The 20,582-nt window shown below is 44.1% G+C and overlaps 1 protein-coding gene across 2 annotated transcripts in view; it reads left to right on the top strand.

Annotated features, from left to right (window-relative positions):
• Positions 1-7,026: 7,026 nt before the first annotated feature.
• LOC110492626 (laminin subunit beta-2) overlaps positions 7,027-20,582 on the top strand; it is a 68,334-nt gene continuing 54,778 nt past the window's right edge. For both annotated transcript variants that reach the window (XM_036947619.1, XM_036947620.1), the window contains exons 1-2: positions 7,027-7,187; positions 7,422-7,501. In XM_036947619.1, the coding sequence (XP_036803514.1) occupies positions 7,471-7,501 (31 nt within the window). In that variant the 5' untranslated portion in view covers positions 7,027-7,187; positions 7,422-7,470. The remainder of the gene's footprint in view (positions 7,188-7,421; positions 7,502-20,582) is intronic.

The following is a 20,582-nucleotide window of genomic DNA, read 5'->3' as shown; positions in this document are numbered from 1 at the left end:
AATTATTATCTGTATCTTCAGCCCACTATTTTGATATGATCAAAGTCACAAGTGTATGCAGCATCTAGCTTTGCTACCTGAATTAGCCATGTCTATGTTGATCAGGCATAAAACCAGCTCAACTGCTAGAGAGAAACATACTTGTTTTATATGTATGTACAGTACCAGTCAAACGTTTGAACACACCTACTGTCCTCATTCCAGGGTTTTTCTTTATTTTGTATTATTTTCTACATTGTAGAATCATAGTGAAGACCTCAAAACTATTAAATAAACAAAAAATAAATAAACGTCCTCTCACTGTCAACTGCGTTTATTTTCAGCAAACTCAACACGTGTAAATATTTGGATAAACATAACAAGATTCAACAACTGAGACATAAACTGAACAAGTTCCACAGACGTGTGACTAACAGAAAATGAATAATGTGTCCCTGAACAAAAGGGGGGTCAAAATCAAAAGTAACAGTCAGTAGCTGGTGTGGCCACCAGCTGCATTAAGTACAACAGTGCATCTCCTCCTCATGGACTGCATCAGAATTGCCAGTTCTTGCTGTGAGATGTTACCCCACTCTTCCACCAAGGCACCTGCAAGTTCACAGACATTTCTGGGGGAATGGCCCTAGCCCTCACCCTCTGATCCAACATGTCCCAGTCGTTCTCAATGAGATTGAGATCTGGGCTCTTCTCTGGCCATGGCAGAACACTGACATTCATGTCTTGCAGGAAATCCCGCACAGAACAAGCAGTATGGCTGGTGGCATTGTCATGCTGGAGGGTCATGTCAGGATGAGCCTGCAGGAAGGGTAACACATGAGGGAGGAGGATGTCTTCCCTGTAACGCACAGCGTTGAGATTGCCTGCAATGACAACAAGCTCAGTCCGATGATGCTGTGACCCTCCACCTCCAAATCATTCCCGCTGCAGAGTACAGGCCTCGGTGTTTCGCTCATTTTGACGATAAACGCGAATCCGACCACCACCACTGGTGAGACAAAACTGGGGCTCGTCAGTGAAGAGCACTTTTTGACAGTTCTATCTGGTCCTGCGACGATGGGTTTGTGCCCATAGGCAACGTTATTGCCGGTGATGTCTCGTGAGGACCTGCCTTCCAACAGGCCTACAAGTCCTCAGTCCAGCCTCTCTCAGCCTATTGCAGACAGTCTGAGCACTGATGGAGGGATTGTGCGTTCCTGGTGTAACTCGGGTAGTTGTTATTGCCATCCTGTAACTGTCCCGCAGGTGTGATGTTCAGATGTACCGATCCTGTGCAGGTGTTGTTACACGTGTTCTGCCACTGCGAGGACGATCAGCTGTCTGTCCTGTCTCCCTGTAGCGCTGTCTTAGGCGTCTCACAGTACGGACATTGCAATTTATTGACCTGGCCACATCTGCAGTCCTCATGCCTCCTTCCAGCATGCCTAAGGCACGATCACGCAGATGAGCAGGGACCCTGGGCATCTTTCTTTTGGTGTTTTTCAGAGTCAGTTGAAAGGCCTCTTTAGTGTCCTAAGTTTTCATAACTGTGACCTTAATTGCCTACCGTCTGTAAGCTGTTAGTGTCATAACGACCGTTCCACAGGTGCATGTTCATTAATTGTTTATGGGTCATTGAACAAGCACGGGAAACAGTGTTTAAACCCACGTTTAACACATGTGGAATCATGTAGTAACCAAAAAAGTGTTAAACAAATCAAAATATATTTTAGATTTGAAAAATATAGTAGTAGCCACCCTTTGCCTTGATGACAGCTTTGCACACTCTTGGCATACTCTCATCCAGATTCATGACATTGTCACCTGGAATGTATTTCAATTAACAGGTGTGCCTTGGTAAAAGTATTTTTGTGGAATGTCTTTCCTTCCTTTGAGCAAATCAGTTGTGTTGTGACAAGGTAGGGTTGCTATCCAGAAGATAACCCTATTTGGTAAAATACCAGTCCATATTATGGCAAGAACAGCTCAAATAAGCAAAGAGAAATGATAGTCCGTCATTACTTTAGGACATGTAGGTCAGTCAATACGAAACATCGCAAAAACCATCAAGCGCTATGATGAAACTGGCTCTCATTAGGACCACCACAGGAAAGGAAGACCCAGAGTTACCTCTGCTGCAGAGGATAAGTTCATTACAGTTAACTGCACCTCAGACTCCCAAATAAATATTCAGAGTTCAAGTAACAGGAACATCCCAACATCAACTGTTCAGAGGAGACTGGGTGAATCAGGCCTTCATGGTCAAATAGCTGCGAAGAAACCACTGCTAAAGGACACCAATAAGAAGAGACTTGCTTGGGCCAAGAAACACCAGCAATGAACATTAGACCGGTGGAAATCTGTCCTTTGGTCTGATGAGTCCAAATGGGAGATGTTTGGTTTGAACCGCTGTGTCTTTGTGAGACACAGAGTAGGTGAACGGATGACCTCTGCATGTGTAGTTCCCAACGTAAAACATGGAGGAGGGGTGATGGTGTGGGAGTGCTTTCCTGGTGACACTGTCAGGGATTTATTTAGAATTCAAGGCTCACTTAACCAGCAAGGCTACAGAATTCTGCAGCGATACGCCATCCCATGTGGTTTGTGCTTAGTGGGGATTGTCATTTGTTTTCAACAGGACAATGACCAAACACACCTCCAGGCTGTGTAAGGGTTATTTTACCAAGAAGGAGAGTGATGGAGTGCTGCATCAGATGACCTGGCCTCCACAATCACCCAACCTCAACCCAATTGAGATGGTTTGGGATGAGTTGGACACCAGAGTGAAGGAAAAGCAGCCAACAAGTGATCAGCATATGTGGGAACTCCTTCAAGACTGCTGGAAAAGCAGGTGAAACTGGTTGAGAGAATGCCAAGAGTGTCCAAAGCTGTCATCAAGGCAAATGGTGGCTACGTTGAAGAATCTCAAATAGAAAATATACACTTTTTTCGTTACTACATGATTCCATATGTGCTATTTCATAGTTTTGATGTCTTCACTATTATTCTACAATGTAGAAAATAGTACAAATAAAGAAAAACCCCTGACTGTGTATGTGTGTCCAAACTTTTGACTCGTACTGTATATATATGTGTATATATACCCATAATGAATGTTTAAACATTGTTTGGGTCTGTGGGACCCATTTTTAATGTTTACAAAAATAAAATAAAAATCAACCTGAGTGTGTGTGTAGTTGAAACAAGTAAAAATTTAACAAAAAGGTTTTCTGTGTGCCTTCACTCTGTCTTCCTCCTCCCTTCCGCCTGCTGTTTCAATATACAGTAGCACCAATAACCTGTCTGTCTCCCTGCCTGTCTGCTTGTCTCCTGCTTTTTTCACACTCTTTACCCTTTGTAGTGTGTGAAACTACACAATGTCTTGCGGGAACCTGCACAATGTTATTGCAATACATTATTTTGATACATCATTTCAATACATTGTGAAAAAAATCTGTATTTTCCTACACTCTACCCCAGCCAGGTGCAAATTGGGGGAGGGACATAACAAATAAATAGCTTTGCATGTTTGGCTCCTTACCAAAATCAATCAGTATGGCAAAAAATAATCTCAGCTCAGAGGGCCTTAGAAATATTTTTTGCAGCGAGAGAAGCTAGTGTGGAAGGTGCATCTTCCGCTTTGGAAAATTAAGAATTTTCAGAAAATTAGGTTCATGTCTCTGTCAATTTGGAGTCTGACTGTGAGTTGGAAGAAGAAGATGAGATTGACCCTCAGCCAGCCTCAGGACCAGCCGCTCAGCAGCTAGCCCCAGGACCTGCCCGTCAGCAGCCAGCCCCAGGACCTTCCCCTTCAGCAGCCAGCCCCAGGACCTGCCCCTCAGCAGCCAGCCCCAGGACCTGCCCCTCAGCAGCCAGCCCCAGGACCTTCCCCTTCAGCAGCCAGCCCCAGGACCTTCCCCTTCAGCAGCCAGCCCCAGGACCTGCCCCTCAGCAGCCAGCCCCAGGACCTGCCCCTCAGCAGCCAGCCCCAGGACCTGCCCCTCAGCAGCCAGCCCCAGGACCTGCCCCTCAGCAGCCAGCCCCAGGACCTGCCCATCAGCAGCCAGCCCCAGGACCTTCCCCTTCAGCAACCAGCTCATGAGCAGCCTGCAGGAGGTGAAATGGCTGCCAATGTGATAAGGATGCAACCAGGGCCGATGAGGATGGCGGTTACTCATGTGCAGGACATAAAGACTTATTTTCAACTGTTCATCCCAGACACCATCCAGAAAATCATTCTGAACTCCACTAATTTGGAGGGAAGCCATGTTTTTGGAGAGAAATGGTAGGAGGTGGGCCAAACTCATTTACGTGCATACTTTAGGGTTCTTATCCTTGTTGGTGTTTTCAGATCCAATGGGGAATACACAGAATCCCTGTGGGATGCAGAAGTAGGCAGAACGTTTTCGTGCAACAATGTCTCTGGAAAACTTCCACATTATTTCCAGGATTATCCGCTTCGATAACCGAGACACCAGACCAGCTCGGCGGCAGAGAGACAAGCTAGCTGCAATCAGGTCAGTGCAGAGAGACAAGCTAGCTGCTATCAGGTCAGTGCAGAGAGACAAGCTAGCTGCAATCAGGTCAGTGCAGAGAGACAAGCTAGCTGCAATCAGGTCAGTGCAGAGAGACAAGCTAGCTGCAATCAGGTCAGTGCAGAGAGACAAGCTAGCTGCAATCAGGTCAGTGCAGAGAGACAAGCTAGCTGCTATTAGGTCAGTGCAGAGAGACAAGCTAGCTGCTATCAGGTCAGTGCAGAGAGACAAGCTAGCTGCTATCAGGTCAGTGCAGAGAGACAAGCTAGCTGCTATTAGGTCAGTGTGGCACAAGTGGGTGGACCACCTTCCCCTGTTTTACAACCCTGGGCCCAACGTTACTGTTGATGAGCAGCTTATGCCAGCTTATGCCATTTATGCTGTCTCTAGAGACAGCAGGATACTCTCATTGAGATACTCTCAATGATCGGCTATGAAAAGCCAACTGACATTTACTCCTGAGGTGCTGACTTGTTGCACCCTCGACAACTACTGTGATTATTATTATTTGACCATGCTGGTCATTTATGAACATTTGAACATCTTGGCCATGTCCTGTTATAATCTCCACCCGGCACAGCCAGAAGAGGACTGGCCACCCCTCATAGCCTGGTTCCTCTCTAGGTTTCTTCCTAGGTTTTGGCCTTTCTAGGGAGTTTTTGCTAGCCACCGTGCTTCTACACCTGCATTGCTTGCTGTTTGGGGTTTTAGGTTGGGTTTCTGTACAGCACTTTGAGATATCAGCTGATATAAGAAGGGCTTTATAAATCAATTTAATTTGATTTAGGGGCCGCTGCCCCTTCAGGCAGTACATACCGTCTAAACCCGCAAAATATGGAATCAAGATCTGGGCTGCCTGTGATGCTGCTTCATCATATGTGTGGAACTTGCAAGTGTATCCAGGGAATCCAGATGGAGGAGGCTCTGAGAAGAACCAAGGGATGAGGGTTGTCCTGGACATGACACAGGGACTCCGTGGCCGCAACATCAAAAGCTCTAACTTTTTTGACTTCGCACAAGCTGGGACAGGAGCTCCTCAAGAGGAAGCTGACAATGGTAGAAACAGTATGTAAAAACAAGCCAGAGCTCCCACCTGAGCTGTTGAATACACGGAAGAGGCCTATCAATTCCTCTAAGTTTGAGTTCACGGCCGACACGTCCCTAAGTGTCCTACGTGCCAAAGAAAGGCAGAAATGTGGTACTCATGAGTGCGCTGCATAGGGATGGGAGAATCTGTGGTACTCATGAGTGCGCTGCATAGGGATGGGAGAATCTGTGCCCAGGAACATCAAAAAAATAAATCATAATGGATTATAATGCCACAAAAGGAAGGGTGGACAATTTAGCTGCAAAAGAAGAACCCTACGCTGGCATCTTGTGATATTCTTCAACATCTTGGACATCCCGACGTACAACGTATTTGTCATCTGGATGACGTTGAACCCAGATCAGAACAGAGGGAAGCTCCAGAGGAGGAGACGGCTCTTTCTCGAGGAGCTGGGTAAGGCATTGGTAAGACCTCAAATTCAGAGGAGACAACATATCTCATGGACCCCAGCTTCTGCAGCCATCATGAGTAGGATTCAGGAGGAGGATGCTGGTGCCCCATCCGCCTGACCCACAGAACCAACAACTCCAATACCGGAAGTAAGTGTGAGTGATGTTGTTGTGTGTGTGTGTCTGCCTCTCCTATCTTGGCCTGCTGTAACTATATATGTGAGTGAGTGACTGAGTGAGTGAGTGAGTGAGTGAGTGAGTGAGTGAGTGAGTTAGTCAAATTCCTGAACTAACTGTTTCCATCATTCCAGATTGTAGCCGGTAGCAACAAGACGAAGCTCTGTGATGTGTGTGGACCCAAGAAGGACAGGAAGACACAGTACACATGCATCAAGGGAAAGAAATACATTTGGAACTCTGTTCCTCATGTGGTGTGTGGTGTGTAGACCAGCCTTAATTTGTGTTCAATGGGGCTAATTTATCATACCCATAAAATACTGTATGTAAAATTTGTCCTTCTAATTTGTTCAGTTCAAAGCAATAACCATCAATAGAGATGAAAACCTTGTTTCATTTATATTTGTTCAAGATAAACGTGATTTATTCCACGCATGTCTTGCTTATAATGGATTTTTACCGACAATCACATTTTATAAAATAAAATAAATGAATTGCACCTTTATTGATAAATGTGATCTTGCAGAGGTAAATGGCAAATATTAACCAAATATTAACCAAATATTAACTAAGTATTAAGTATGAAATATTTTTACGTAAATTGTTATGGCTGTATTGTTTTATAAACCCAACAATGTTGTGCGTCCATCAGACCCGCGAACATTTGGGTAAATAACAAAAACACGAACACCACACAAGGATTAAACCGTTTTATGAGTGGATTTTTGTTTTGACGTTATTACACTACAATAAACATATGCAACCCCCCATTCAGACGTGATCAGATCTCGAGTAGCCAGAAGTGCGAGTCCATTCCTACGAAAGCAGCTCCGCTGCGGAGTTTCCATTTAAACGAGACTCGGGACAGAACTTTGGAGAGTGGTCGCCAGACTTCAGATCACACTGCTAACTCTGCTCAACCTCGCATTCTATTTAACCGGGGGACTCACAGCATTCGACTTGATTTAAAATACGGGGATCAAACCTACTGATATAAAGGGTGTAAGTTTGATTTTTTTTTTCTCTCTGAAATAATTTATTACAGTTGAATAACGTTGTTATATTACAGTAAACCTTCCAACCTGGAACCTATACATTCTAATGCCGTATTAGATTATCATAGTGTTTTTCTTTTTAAATACGCGTGGAATCAAAACGTTCCGTCGGATCTTCATTAATTGAGTTGACGTATAATAAAATGATTCATACCAGGCTATGTCTATGTACAATTTTCAGTCTGAATCTACACTTCAAAGGGGACTGATTGACTGATGACCATAAAGCCATGCACGTGACACCGGTCATTTTCATCTGTGGTAAGTAGCCTCTGCGCTGAGCCTTTGAAGGCAATTAACATTTTCCCTATGCCAACCAGCGGCCTAATGATGCAATGAAAACGGTATGAGTTGTAAACTGCTCTAGAGGTTGTGTAATTTATACTGTTAACTATATGTGTTGTGGACTTGCGATGCAGAATTTAAAGGTTAAAATCACAGAAAAATGTGGGTACCTCAAGCATCCAGAATTGAAAGATCAGATCTACAGATAGACTACTGTAGCCTACATGGATGAAGGACGGGACAGAGGGAGGCAGAGGGTTGTGTTTACTGTCTCCAGCTCTGAGACAAGATGCCTTGTTTTTTTTTGGGGGGGGGGATCCCCATTCCCCTCCTTAGGGGTCACTTCTCAGTTCACAGTTGGGCCACTGTCCTTGGTGGTAAATTCCCCTGTCTTCCTGTGTGGTGTCAGGGTGGGACTTTGTGCTCTGGGGAGGCTAACCATCAACTCTGTTTGTTGTTTATGGTTCTCCTAAAACAGCCCAGCTGAATCCACAAATGTAGCCAGTCCACCCCACCAACGATGTTGTTGTTACAGCATCACAGGGTGTGTGGGTTGGGGGAGGGTGGGGTTATTTAATCCGAGGCTGGGGACTGGTCTTTGTTTAAAGGGTTCTACTTGTGAGTGTAGTCTACCCGGCAGTCTGTCATTATAGAGATACAGAGTGATCTCTTCAGAACCATGACGCCTCTGTGTGTGACCTCTGGAGGTCAGGGGTCATTTCCATCTCCTCACATCATTGGGCCAGACTAGGTTAATTACTTTTCATGTGTTGGGTGAAAGGGACTGGCTGATCAGATGGACAAAGCTCAGCTCTTCTCGCTCTCCCCTCTTCTCTCCTCCCCCTCCTCCTCAGAAGATGATAGAGGATGAGAGAGCTGGGGATTTTTTTAGCAGTGGGTGTATCTATTTTCTATAGGTCGTTGACAGCCGAGGCTCCTGTCTCACACTCGAAATGTAACTGGTCTTCATTGGGTCATTTGTGTCACAGTGGTCTCCCCCAGGCATTGTGGAAAAGCCTTGCAGGTGATTCTGCACGTGAGCCCCCACTGTAGTGATTAGTAGACGGGGAACAGCAGCTGTGTTAAGAAAGATCGTGAACCGGGACCTTCTTTACTGTGGAGTGAAAGGAGAGAAGAAAAGGCTGAACAAACTGTTCTCTTGTGAATAAATCTCCCTCTGAAAGAATGTACGTTGGTGACGAGTGTTCAGGCTTACATGAAAGAGGACAGAAGCATTCCTTATAGAACTAAAGCCTCTGTGACATAGCTTTCTTCTAGTCTCCTGGAGCACCGGTGTGCTTTTTGTGTGCAGGTGAAGGACAGGTACAGGCTGGTGCCCAGTGTTGGGAGGCCCTCTGTGAACGGAGACTCCGGAACTCGTGGATTGAAGAACAATGGGCCAGTTAAAGCCAACCACAGAAACCAGAAGGAGAGGGGGAGAGAGAGAAAGAGGGAGGGGGGGGTGGGGGTGGGGGGGGGGGGGGGGGGGGGGGGGGGGGGGGTTATGAGAGAGAAGAAGAGTGGTGGGCAGGGACTTTTCTCTGCGAAAAAAAGGAAGATGAGGAGGAGGATGATGAGGGGGGGGACGATGAGGAGGAGGATGAGGAGATGTTCTCTCTAATAGCAAGAGTGTCATTGGCACTTGAGGTATCATGTTTAACCTGACCCCAGTGTACTTGATAGGGTCATATATCTTAGGTTAACACAGTACCTATTGTGAACTGTGTTTTGGGGCTTGTATTTCATCGATAGTGAACGGTTGTCAGGGTCAAGTTGACGTCGTGTATAACAAAGTAAGGGCACTTGAAGTTAAGAGTGAAAACACGATGCGTCAGGTACAAGTTGGGATTGTTTCCTACCAGTTGTCACTTGAAACAGTGGGTGTATGAATGAAGGTTACAATATATATATTTTTTCTATCTCAGCTTTTTTGTCTCCGCTGATTGATGGCCATAGCACCATAGCCCTGTCATGTATGTTACAACCATATGAGATCATACATGCTCCTCAGGCTTTAACCCCTGTTGAACCCCCTCACACAGTTGAACCCCCCCCACACAGTTGAACCCCCTCACACAGTTGAACCCCCCCTCACACAGTTGAACCCCCCCCCACACAGTTGAACCCCCCCACACAGTTGAACCCCCTCACACAGTTGAACCCCCCCTCACACAGTTGAACCCCCCCCACACACAGTTGAACCCCCCCACACAGTTGAACCCCCTCACACAGTTGAACCCCCTCACACAGTTGAACCCCCTCACACAGTTGAACCCCCTCACACAGTTGAACCCCATCACACAGTTGAACCCCCTCACACAGTTGAACCCCCTCACACAGTTGAACCCCATCACACAGTTGAACCCCCCTCACACAGTTGAACCCCCTCACACAGTTGAACCCCATCACACAGTTGAACCCCCCCACACAGTTGAACCCCCTCACACAGTTGAACCCCCTCACACAGTTGAACCCCCCCCCCCCCCACACAGTTGAACCCCCCCCCCACACAGTTGAACCCCCTCACACAGTTGAACCCCATCACACAGTTGAACCCCCCCACACAGTTGAACCCCCTCACACAGTTGAACCCCCCCACACAGTTGAACCCCCTCACACAGTTGAACCCCCCCCCCCCCCACACAGTTGAACCCCCTCACACAGTTGAACCCCCTCACACAGTATTCCAATTAGCTGTTTCTCTACTGTCTACCTGTCTTCTTGGAAAGAGGCACTTCCTCTACTTAGTCTGAGGGGCTGCTTTCTGGTCTACTCTCACTCTAAGAAATATAACAGACAAGGCCCAGGGAGGGGAGGAGAAAGCCTGGACTGTGTTGTCCCTCCAGACCTGCTCAGCTTCTGCCTCTTCATCACACTTCTGTATTCATCTACAACCAAGCTCTATCGTATGATGATGTCATACGTCTTAAATACACCTGTATGTCACATAGACATTAACCCACCAAACACAATACACCTGTATAATACACCTGTATTTAAGAGTGGACATGACGTTCATTATGGAGCCTGAGAGGGATTGGTCAGTCTACTATTGTTCCACTGACACCCTCCCCCGTCCTCCCTCTCACTGCACACAGTCTCCAGACTCCACTGCCTCAGTTCTAATATCAAGGGACAGATGGTTGCCTAGTAAAACAGTCACCTTTAAACCCTAACGAGCTGTTTCATGTGGTCATAAAGACAGGTCAGTGCTCACCTGTAATTGACTGGTATACAGATACCCCCATAGGGAGCGCTAAGCTAGCTGATTTAGTTTGGTGTTACAGGTGAAGAGTTTAATTCCGAAACGCTATATATCCATTTTCAGAAATGTTGGTAAATTAGCTTTTTGTGTTGAAAGAACTTAAGAAAGAGATTGGTGTTTTTTTTTTTCTCACTATTTAATCATTGCATGGGGTTGTTCAATGACAGACATCTATTTGTTCAAAATCCATCACTTGATGGTTTCATTTCAGAGAGACAAATAATCATGTTATTTTGTAAAATGCTATACATCTGCCTCACTCTTAGAGAAAGCAGTACTGCTTGATTTTACACATTAAAATGTAACATAACATAAAACATTTTTTTTTTACAAATGATTGTCACGATCGTCGTATTGAGTCGACCAAAGCACAGTGTGGTGTGAATGAATGATTTTTAATAAAGGACGAAAAAACACAAAGTACAATAACAAACTAACAAACTAACAAACTAACAAACTAACAAACTAAACCCCCCCCCCCCCCCCCACATTTGTTGTTTTGTTATTTTGTAGTGTTGACGGTTATCGTCTTTATTAAACATGTTGAACTCTAACCACGCTGCGCTTTGGTCCGATCCTTCGTCCACAGAAGAAAACCGTTACATGAAGACCCAGTGCAGGGTTTTTATTTTAAGGCTCTTGGAGGAGGTGCAGGTATTTACAAAATATACAAATCATCCAACAAGATGCCGGATCAGGCTGAAAGTAAATAATATATATATTTTTTTAAACTAGTCAAATGACTATAAAGACTGAAGATCAGTCTGGCTAGCCCCTTAGGGCTCAGAACAACCCTAACTAACCCACACAGAGCCAGGCGGCCATCTTCCACTTCCATAAAGCTCTACACCTGAGTATACAGTATATACCCTGGCAGAGACCAGGTGACAGGAAACACTTGTATTAATATAAAACACTTTGTCAAACTAAGCCAATAAACACTTAGCAAGTAAACAACAATACAATAACAGTTTAGATACTATAACCTGTATGATACAGACATATATAGAATACTTTTAAAAGAGCTGGACTAGAGCAGAAACTCTTTCACACCAATTAGTACCCCAATTAGTAACGGAATGTCCCTTAATGAGCAGACCATGGCCACCTGTGTGCTTGGTGACCACGCCCCTCCACATGCTACAAGACAGATCTCACACTAACATTTGTAAGTGCTGCTTTAGACTGGAAAATACTACAGATTTAGACTGGCAAATAGTACAGATTTAGACTGGCAAATAGTACAGATTTAGACTGGTAAATAGTACTGCTTTAGACTGGAAAATACTACAGATTTAGACTGGCAAATAGTACAGATTTAGACTGGCAAATAGTACAGATTTAGACTGGCAAATAGTACAGATTTAGACTGGTAAATAGTACTGCTTTAGACTGGAAAATACTACAGATTTAGACTGGCAAATAGTACAGATTTAGACTGGCAAATAGTACAGATTTAGACTGGCAAATAGTACAGATTTAGACTGGCAAATAGTACAGATTTAGACTGGCAAATAGTACAGATTTAGACTGGTAAATAGTACTGCTTTAGACTGGAAAATACTACAGATTTAGACTGGCAAATAGTACAGATTTAGACTGGCAAATAGTACAGATTTAGACTGGCAAATAGTACAGATTTAGACTGGAAAATTCTACAGATTTAGACTGGAAAATTCTACAGATTTAGACTGGAAAATTCTACAGATTTAGACTGGAAAATACTACAGATTTAGACTGGAAAATAGTACAGATTTAGACTGTCAGATAGTACTGCTTTAAACTGGCAAATAGTACTGCTTTAGACTGGCAAATAGTACTGCTTCAGACTGGCAAATAGTACTGCTTTAAACTGACAAATAGTACTGCTTTAGGCTGACAAATAGTACTGCTTTAGACTGGTAAATAGTACTGCTTTAGACTGGCAAATAGTACTGCTTTAGACTGGCAAATAGTACTGCTTTAAACTGACAAATAGTACTGCTTTAGACTCATAGTGCTGCTTTAAACTGGCAAATAGTACTGCTTTAGACTCATAGTACTGCTTTAGACTGGCAAATAGTACTGCTTTAGACTGGCAAATAGTACTGCTTTAGACTGGCAAATAGTACTGCTTTAGACTGGCAAATAGTACTGCTTTAGACTCAAATAGTACTGCTTTAGACTGGCAAATAGTACTGCTTTAGACTCATAGTACTGCTTTAGACTGGCAAATAGTACTGCTTTAGACTCATAGTACTGCTTTAGACTGGTAAATAGTACTGCTTTAGACTCATAGTACTGCTTTAGACTGGAAAATAGTACTGCTTTAAACTGACAAATAGTACTGCTTTAAACTGACAAATAGTACTGCTTTAGACTCATAGTGCTGCTTTAAACTGGCAAATAGTACTGCTTTAGACTGGCAAATAGTACTGCTTTAGACTCATAGTACTGCTTTAGACTGGTAAATAGTACTGCTTTAGACTCATAGTACTGCTTTAGACTGGTAAATAGTACTGCTTTAAACTGACAAATAGTACTGCTTTAGACTCATAGTACTGCTTTAAACTGACAAATAGTACTGCTTTAAACTGACAAATAGTACTGCTTTAAACTGACAAATAGTACTGCTTTAGACTCATAGTACTGCTTTAAACTGACAAATAGTACTGCTTTAAACTGACAAATAGTACTGCTTTAAACTGACAAATAGTACTGCTTTAGACTCAAATAGTACTGCTTTAAACTGACAAATAGTACTTTAGACTGGCAACATAACCAACACACTTTCTGATTTACTTCTCATGTCTTCTGTCATTTATATTCAATGTTTATAAATGATTTGGAATAGATCAAGTACAGGTAACAAGGTGAGGTGACCAAGCAATTATATCTCCAGGTATACTGTGATAATGGGACTAGTGCGTGCAGTTTGAAGGATGTTGCTAACTAACGCTAGCGCAATTGCTAAGTTCCAGTCATTGCCCTAATGCTCGTTAGCATCGTCTTGCGAAACTACCTCTAACTTCCTTCATACTAGACAACAGAGACATACAAATGGTGTCCACAAGTTCTTTTGACTCTGGAGAAGTAAAGAAAGGATCTCATTGCCAAAATCCCAAAGTATCCCTTTAAAATAGCTAGGTGAGAAAACCACATATCACAGTCAAATATACAGAATGCAAACATTCCATTCCGGCTAAACAATAGATGTAGCGTTTAGCAAAAAAACACATTTTCATACACATCTAAAACATTTAAATAAAACATCTGGCAACGGTAATACTTTACAAACACATGACGGTACCCATAAGCAATCATTTCTGATGAAAAAAACAGAAATGTGGAAAAACTGGTGGATGTAGCGTTTTGGAAATAAAGTCTTTATGTTGATGTGTGAAATTGTGAACATGTGGCCAGAAGGTGTTGCAGTCATCTGTAAGTGAGATTTCTTACCTCTTCCTTGTTTCATTACTCATATCTAGAGATACCTGGAGGGAAATGACAGGAAGTGTCTGGCTTATCCAGGTCATCTCTCTGTGTCCCAAGGGACAGGAAAGATCAGCTGCTGGTCTTGGTTCAACTGAAATGGAAAGAAAAATGACTTCCTACCATCACACATATGAACGGAGGAGGCATGTTCTGGTTCAGTCATACACAGTACACACACACACACACACACACACACACACACACACACACACACACACACACACACACACACACACACACACACATTTAGTTTTTCTGTGTATGTATTTCCATTTAAAATCATATTTCCCCTAACCCTAAATCTTACCCTAGCCTTAACCCGTAAACCTAACCTAATTCTAACCCTCATTGTAACCTTAAAATAGCCTTTGTCCTCATGGGGACGTGAGACATGCTCTTTGTTTAACTATCCTTGAGACGGATTTTAGGTCCCCACAAGGATAGAAGAACCGACTAATACACACACACACACACACACACACACACACACACACACACACACACACACACACACACACACACACACACACACACACACACACACACACACACACACACACACACAGACACACACACACACACACACACACAGACACACACACACACACACACACACACACACACACACACACACACACACACACACACACACACACACACAGAACAGACTTTCCTTAATCTCAAGGTTATTTGGAAATTGTACATTAAATCAATTGAAATACCAGACAGATTTACACAAAAGTCTTTGATTGTGTCTCTGATAAAATGGATCAGGAAAATGGAGTGCACTTGGAGTAAAACACAATTACAAATCCCCTGTGTACTTTCTCAGTAGAAACACACGTGTGCTTAGTTTGGGGCGGCAGGTTAGAGCGTTGGGCCAGTAACCGAAAGGTTGCTCAATCGAATCCCTGACAAGGTAAACATCTGTCGTTCTGCCCCTGAACAGGGCAGGTAACCCACTGTTCCTAGGCCGTCATTGTAAATAAGAATTTGTTCTTAACAGACTTGCCTAGTTAAATAAAAGTACTTTTTTTTTAAGCTAATGTCTGCCTCCAGTGGAGAATTTGAGTGAATCTCCATCCGCTACTCCAGCTGGTGAAAGAGCAAACGGAAATCACTAGTCAGTAAATCAAACCCACAGCTACTTGACTGGCTGGCTGCAGCCAACATCTGCTGCACATGTAGTGTCTGACTGCCCACGTAGACTTACACTGAATAATAGCATGGCCAGGGGCTGGTGACTGAACAGATCTGGGACTTGGGAGTACCAAAGGGCATAGGAGGTATGGCAAGGGTCTGGGGCTGAAACAGGACTCTGGAGACCAGAGTCGAAGAACCAGGGTGATTTACACTCAGCAGGAGCAGATGCTTCCCTGTGGCAGGACTCGTTACTCTTAGCGACTGGGTAAGTAACTAGGCAGGGCTCTCTCAGCGCAGCACTATTTCCCCCCCCCCCCGGAGGAATCACCATCTACATGGAGATTCCCAGGATTCCATGCTGGAAGGGAGGAGAGGAAGGAGGAGAGAGGCACTTTACTCTGGATGTGGGAGTGGATGGCTCATTAGAAGGGACCAGAGAGAGAGGGGAGGGAGGAGAGAGAGACCAGAGAGAGAGGGGAGGGAGGAGAGAGAGAGAGACCAGATAGAGAGGGGAGGGAGGACAGAGAGACCAGAGAGAGAGGGGAACTAGCCGCCTGCCCTGTGGAGGCTAGTTTGACTTTCTCCTGCCCTGTGGATTCTAGTTTGACTTTCTGCTGCCCTGTGGAGGCTAGTTTGACTTTCTCCTGCCCTGTGGAGGCTAGTTTGACTTTCTCCTGCCCCGTGGAGGCTAGTTTGACTTTCTCCTGCCCTGTGGAGGCTAGTTTGACTTTCTCCTGCCCCGTGGAGGCTAGTTTGACTTTCTCCTGCCCTGTGGAGGCTAGTTTACTCTGTGCCAGTTCTATACTTCCCTGTGCTCTCTCAAAGCCACACCCACATTCAGGTCAGGAACAGGATGTCAAGCAGTGACGTTTGTCTGCAGCGCTACTCTTATTCTGTTTACTCAATTCTCACTCAAGCTGTGCCAAGAGCTCCAAATGCTGCCATCACCTAAAAACAAGTGTTCTAGATGTACTGTAGCGTCACCTCCATAGCTCTCTCTTTGGGGGGGTGCAATCTCCCTTTCATATTTTATGACTGTCTGTCTGTGTATGCGTGTACTGTATGTGATTATGTTTGTCTTGGTGATTGGTTCCAGTGTTTACACCCAGGAAGGTGCTGACAGCAGATTCCTTTTCGTCTTTGTCACCCAGTCAGATTGGAATGTTTCTTCTTGATGTCACATCGCCATCCGCCCCCAGTCTGTCTCCAAACACAACCCAGTGACATGTCAAAGAGATCAGATCCCTGCTGCTCTTACCGTGGAGACAACGACTGGAGGTTTTTATTATCCTACTAGGAACACATAGTGCTAAACAACTTTATTGAAAGTTGAGGAAAAGTAGAAGAGACAGGACAGAGTGAGTCACCAGCTGACAGGCACAGCCGTCTCTCCAGAGAGTGCCAGGACAGGCAGTGGGGTTTAGCGTACACACACACACACACACACATACACACACACACACACACACACACACACACACACACACACACACACACACACACACACACACACACACACACACACACACACACACACACACACAGAGAGAGACAGACAGACAGAGAGAGAGAGACAGAGAGAGAGAGACAGAGAGAGAGAGACAGAGAGAGAGAGACAGAGAGAGAGACAGAGAGAGAGACAGACAGAGAGAGAGAGAGAGAGAGACAGAGAGAGAGAGACAGAGAGAGAGACAGAGAGAGAGAGAGTACAGAGAGAGAGAGATAGAGAGAGACAGAGAGAGAGAGAGTACAGAGAGAGAGAGAGAGAGTACAGAGAGAGAGACAGAGAGCGATAGAGAGAGAGAGAGAGAGAGAGACAGAGAGAGAGAGTACAGAGAGAGATGAGGTGAGAAAAGCCCATCTGGTCCAGGCTATTACAGGCAGATTAGCCGGGGCAAGGCCGACTGCAGACCAGAGAGAATGCTGGGGAGCTGTTCAGTCTAAACTAATTACACTTGTTTTCGGAAGAGGTGGAAATAACTATTATTATACACATAATAAACCACATTAGCAGTGCAGAGTACATGTGCAGTTCAGTATAGTCCAGAGCAGAGGAGAGGAAACAATCACTAAAAATGTCCTGTTGACTGAGAATTATAATGATGTTCAGTGCACATTACATTTTTATGGATTTGATCTCTTTAATTCTGCCAAATTTCTCATTCAATCGTGTAAGTGGCAGATGTTTCTACTTGTTAGCACCTAGCTCAACAGTAGGACTTGTACTTCTGGTCTGTGGCTAATGCTAGGCTAATAGCTCAATGACAGGTCTTGTATCTCAACCTCTCCTAATCTGTGGCTAGGCTAGCTCAACAGAAGGACGTCTGGTCTATGGCTAATACTAGGCTAGGCTAATAGCTCAACATCAGGGCTTGTATCTCAACTTCGACTGGTCTGTGGGTAGGCTATACAACAGCACTATCTCCTAGTAGTTGGCTCCCGAGTGGCGCAGCGGTCTAAGGCACTACATCTCAGTGCTAGATGCGTCACTACAGACACCCTGGTTCGATTCCAGGCTGTATCACAACCGGCAGTGATTGGGGAGTCCAGTAGGACAGCACACAATTGGCCCAGCGTCGTCCGGGTTTGGCAGGTGTAGGCCGTCATTGTAAATAATAATTTGTTCTTAAATGACTTGCCGAGTTAAATAAAGGTTCAATAAATAAATAAAAAGTAGTCTGTGGCTAGGCTATAGCCCCACAGCAGTTAGCTCTGAGATACACCTCCCTCTCAGCTGTCAGCCTGGCCTGCATTCCTCCCTGGCCCTGCCTGTCCATGTATGGGCAGGAGGAGAAAATGGCAGACAGAGAGCTGCTGAGATGAGAAAGCAACACTGCTGCCTAGTCAACCGTCACTATTTAACTCATACTGCTGCCTAGTCAACCATCACTATTTAACTCATACTGCTGCCTAGTCAACCATCACTATTTAACTCATACTGCTGCCTAGTCAACCATCACTATTTAACTCATAATGCTGCCTAGTCAACCATCACTATTTAACTCGCACTGCTGCCTAGTCAACCATCACTATTTAACTCATACTGCTGCCTAGTCAACCATCACTATTTAACTCATACTGCTGCCTAGTCAACCATCACTATTTAACTCATACTGCTGCCTAGTCAACCATCACTATTTAACTCATACTGCTGCCTAGTCAACCATCACTATTTAACTCATACTGCTGCCTAGTCAACCATCACTATTTAACTCATACTGCTGCCTAGTCAACCATCACTATTTAACTCATAATGCTGCTTGGTCAACCATCACTATTTAACTCATACTGCTGCCTAGTCAACCATCACTATTTAACTCATACTGCTGCCTAGTCAACCATCACTATTTAACTCATACTGCTGCCTAGTCAACCATCACTATTTAACTCATAATGCTGCCTAGTCAACCATCACTATTTAACTCGCACTGCTGCCTAGTCAACCATCACTATTTAACTCATACTGCTGCCTAGTCAACCATCACTATTTAACTCATACTGCTGCCTAGTCAACCATCACTATTTAACTCATACTGCTGCCTAGTCAACCATCACCATTTAACTCGCACTGCTGCCTAGTCAACCATCACTATTTAACTCATACTGCTGCCTAGTCAACCATCACTATTTAACTCATACTGCTGCCTAGTCAACCATCACTATTTAACTCACACTGCTGCCTAGTCAACCATCACTATTTAACTCACACTGCTGCCTAGTCAACCATCACTATTTAACTCATACTGCTGCCTAGTCAACCATCACTATTTAACTCATACTGCTGCCTAGTCAACCATCACTATTTAACTCATACTGCTGCCTAGTCAACCATCACTATTTAACTCATACTGCTGCCTAGTCAACCATCACTATTTAACTCACACTGCTGCCTAGTCAACCATCACTATTTAACTCATACTGCTGCCTAGTCAACCATCACTATTTAACTCACACTGCTGCCTAGTCAACCATCAACCACTTAAAACTTCTTAAGGCTAGGGGGCGGTATTTTGACATCTGGATGAAAAGCGTGCCCAAAGTAAACTGCCTGTTACTCAGGCCCAGAAGCTAGGATATGCATATAATTGGTAGATTTGGATAGAAAACACTCTAAAGTTTCTAAAACTGTTAAAATAATGTCTGAGTATAACAGAACTGATATGGCAGGCGAAACCCAGAGGACAAAGGCTGTTTTTTGGAAAAATTAGCCAGAAATTGTTGTTTTTCTAGGTGGCTCCCATTTTGCCTGTAGTGTTTCCAAGCGCATGAATGAGAGCGCGTTCTTTGGTATTTTTCTCCGGTAAAGACAATAACGATTCTCCTTCTTAAATTTGATTGTTTATTTGCGTATTAGGGTACCTAAGGTTTGATTATAAACGTAGATTGACTTGTTTGGATAAGTTTATTGGTAACGTTTGGGATTCATTTTGTATGCATTTTGAAGGAGGGAAAACAAGTGGATTATTGACTGAAGAGCGCCAGCAAAACTGAGCTTTTATGGATATAAAGAAGGACTTTATCGAACAAAAGGACCATTTGTGATGTAACTGGGACCTTTTGGAGTGCTAACAGAAGAAGAAGATCTCACCCTGCTACCTAGTCAACCATCAACCATTTAACTCACTCTGCTGCCTAGTCAACCATATAACTCACTCTGCTTCCTAGTCAACCATTTAACTCACTCTGCTGCCTAGTCAACAATATAACTCACTCTGCTGCCTAGTCAACCATTTAACTCACTCTGCTGCCTAGTCAACCATATAACTCACTCTGTTGCCTAGTCAACCATTAAACTCACTCTGCTGCCTAGTCAACCATTTAACTCACTCTGCTGCCTAGTCAACCATTAAACTCACTCTGCTGCCTAGTCAACAATATAACTCACTCTGCTGCCTAGTCAACCATTTAACTCACTCTGCTGCCTAGTCAACCATATAACTCACTCTGTTGCCTAGTCAACCATTTAACTCACTCTGCTGCCTAGTCAACCATATAACTCACTCTGTTGCCTAGTCAACCATTTAACTCACTCTGCTGCCTAGTCAACAATATAACTCACTCTGCTGCCTAGTCAACCATTAAACTCACTCTGCTGCCTAGTCAACAATATAACTCACTCTGCTACCTAGTCAACCATTTAACTCACTCTGCTGCCTAGTCAACAATATAACTCAC

Source organism: Oncorhynchus mykiss, chromosome 16 (genome assembly GCF_013265735.2).
Source record: "Oncorhynchus mykiss isolate Arlee chromosome 16, USDA_OmykA_1.1, whole genome shotgun sequence".
NCBI lineage: Eukaryota > Metazoa > Chordata > Actinopteri > Salmoniformes > Salmonidae > Oncorhynchus > Oncorhynchus mykiss.
The sequence above is the reverse complement of the archived record's forward strand: the minus strand, read 5'-3'. Positions and strand labels throughout refer to the sequence as shown.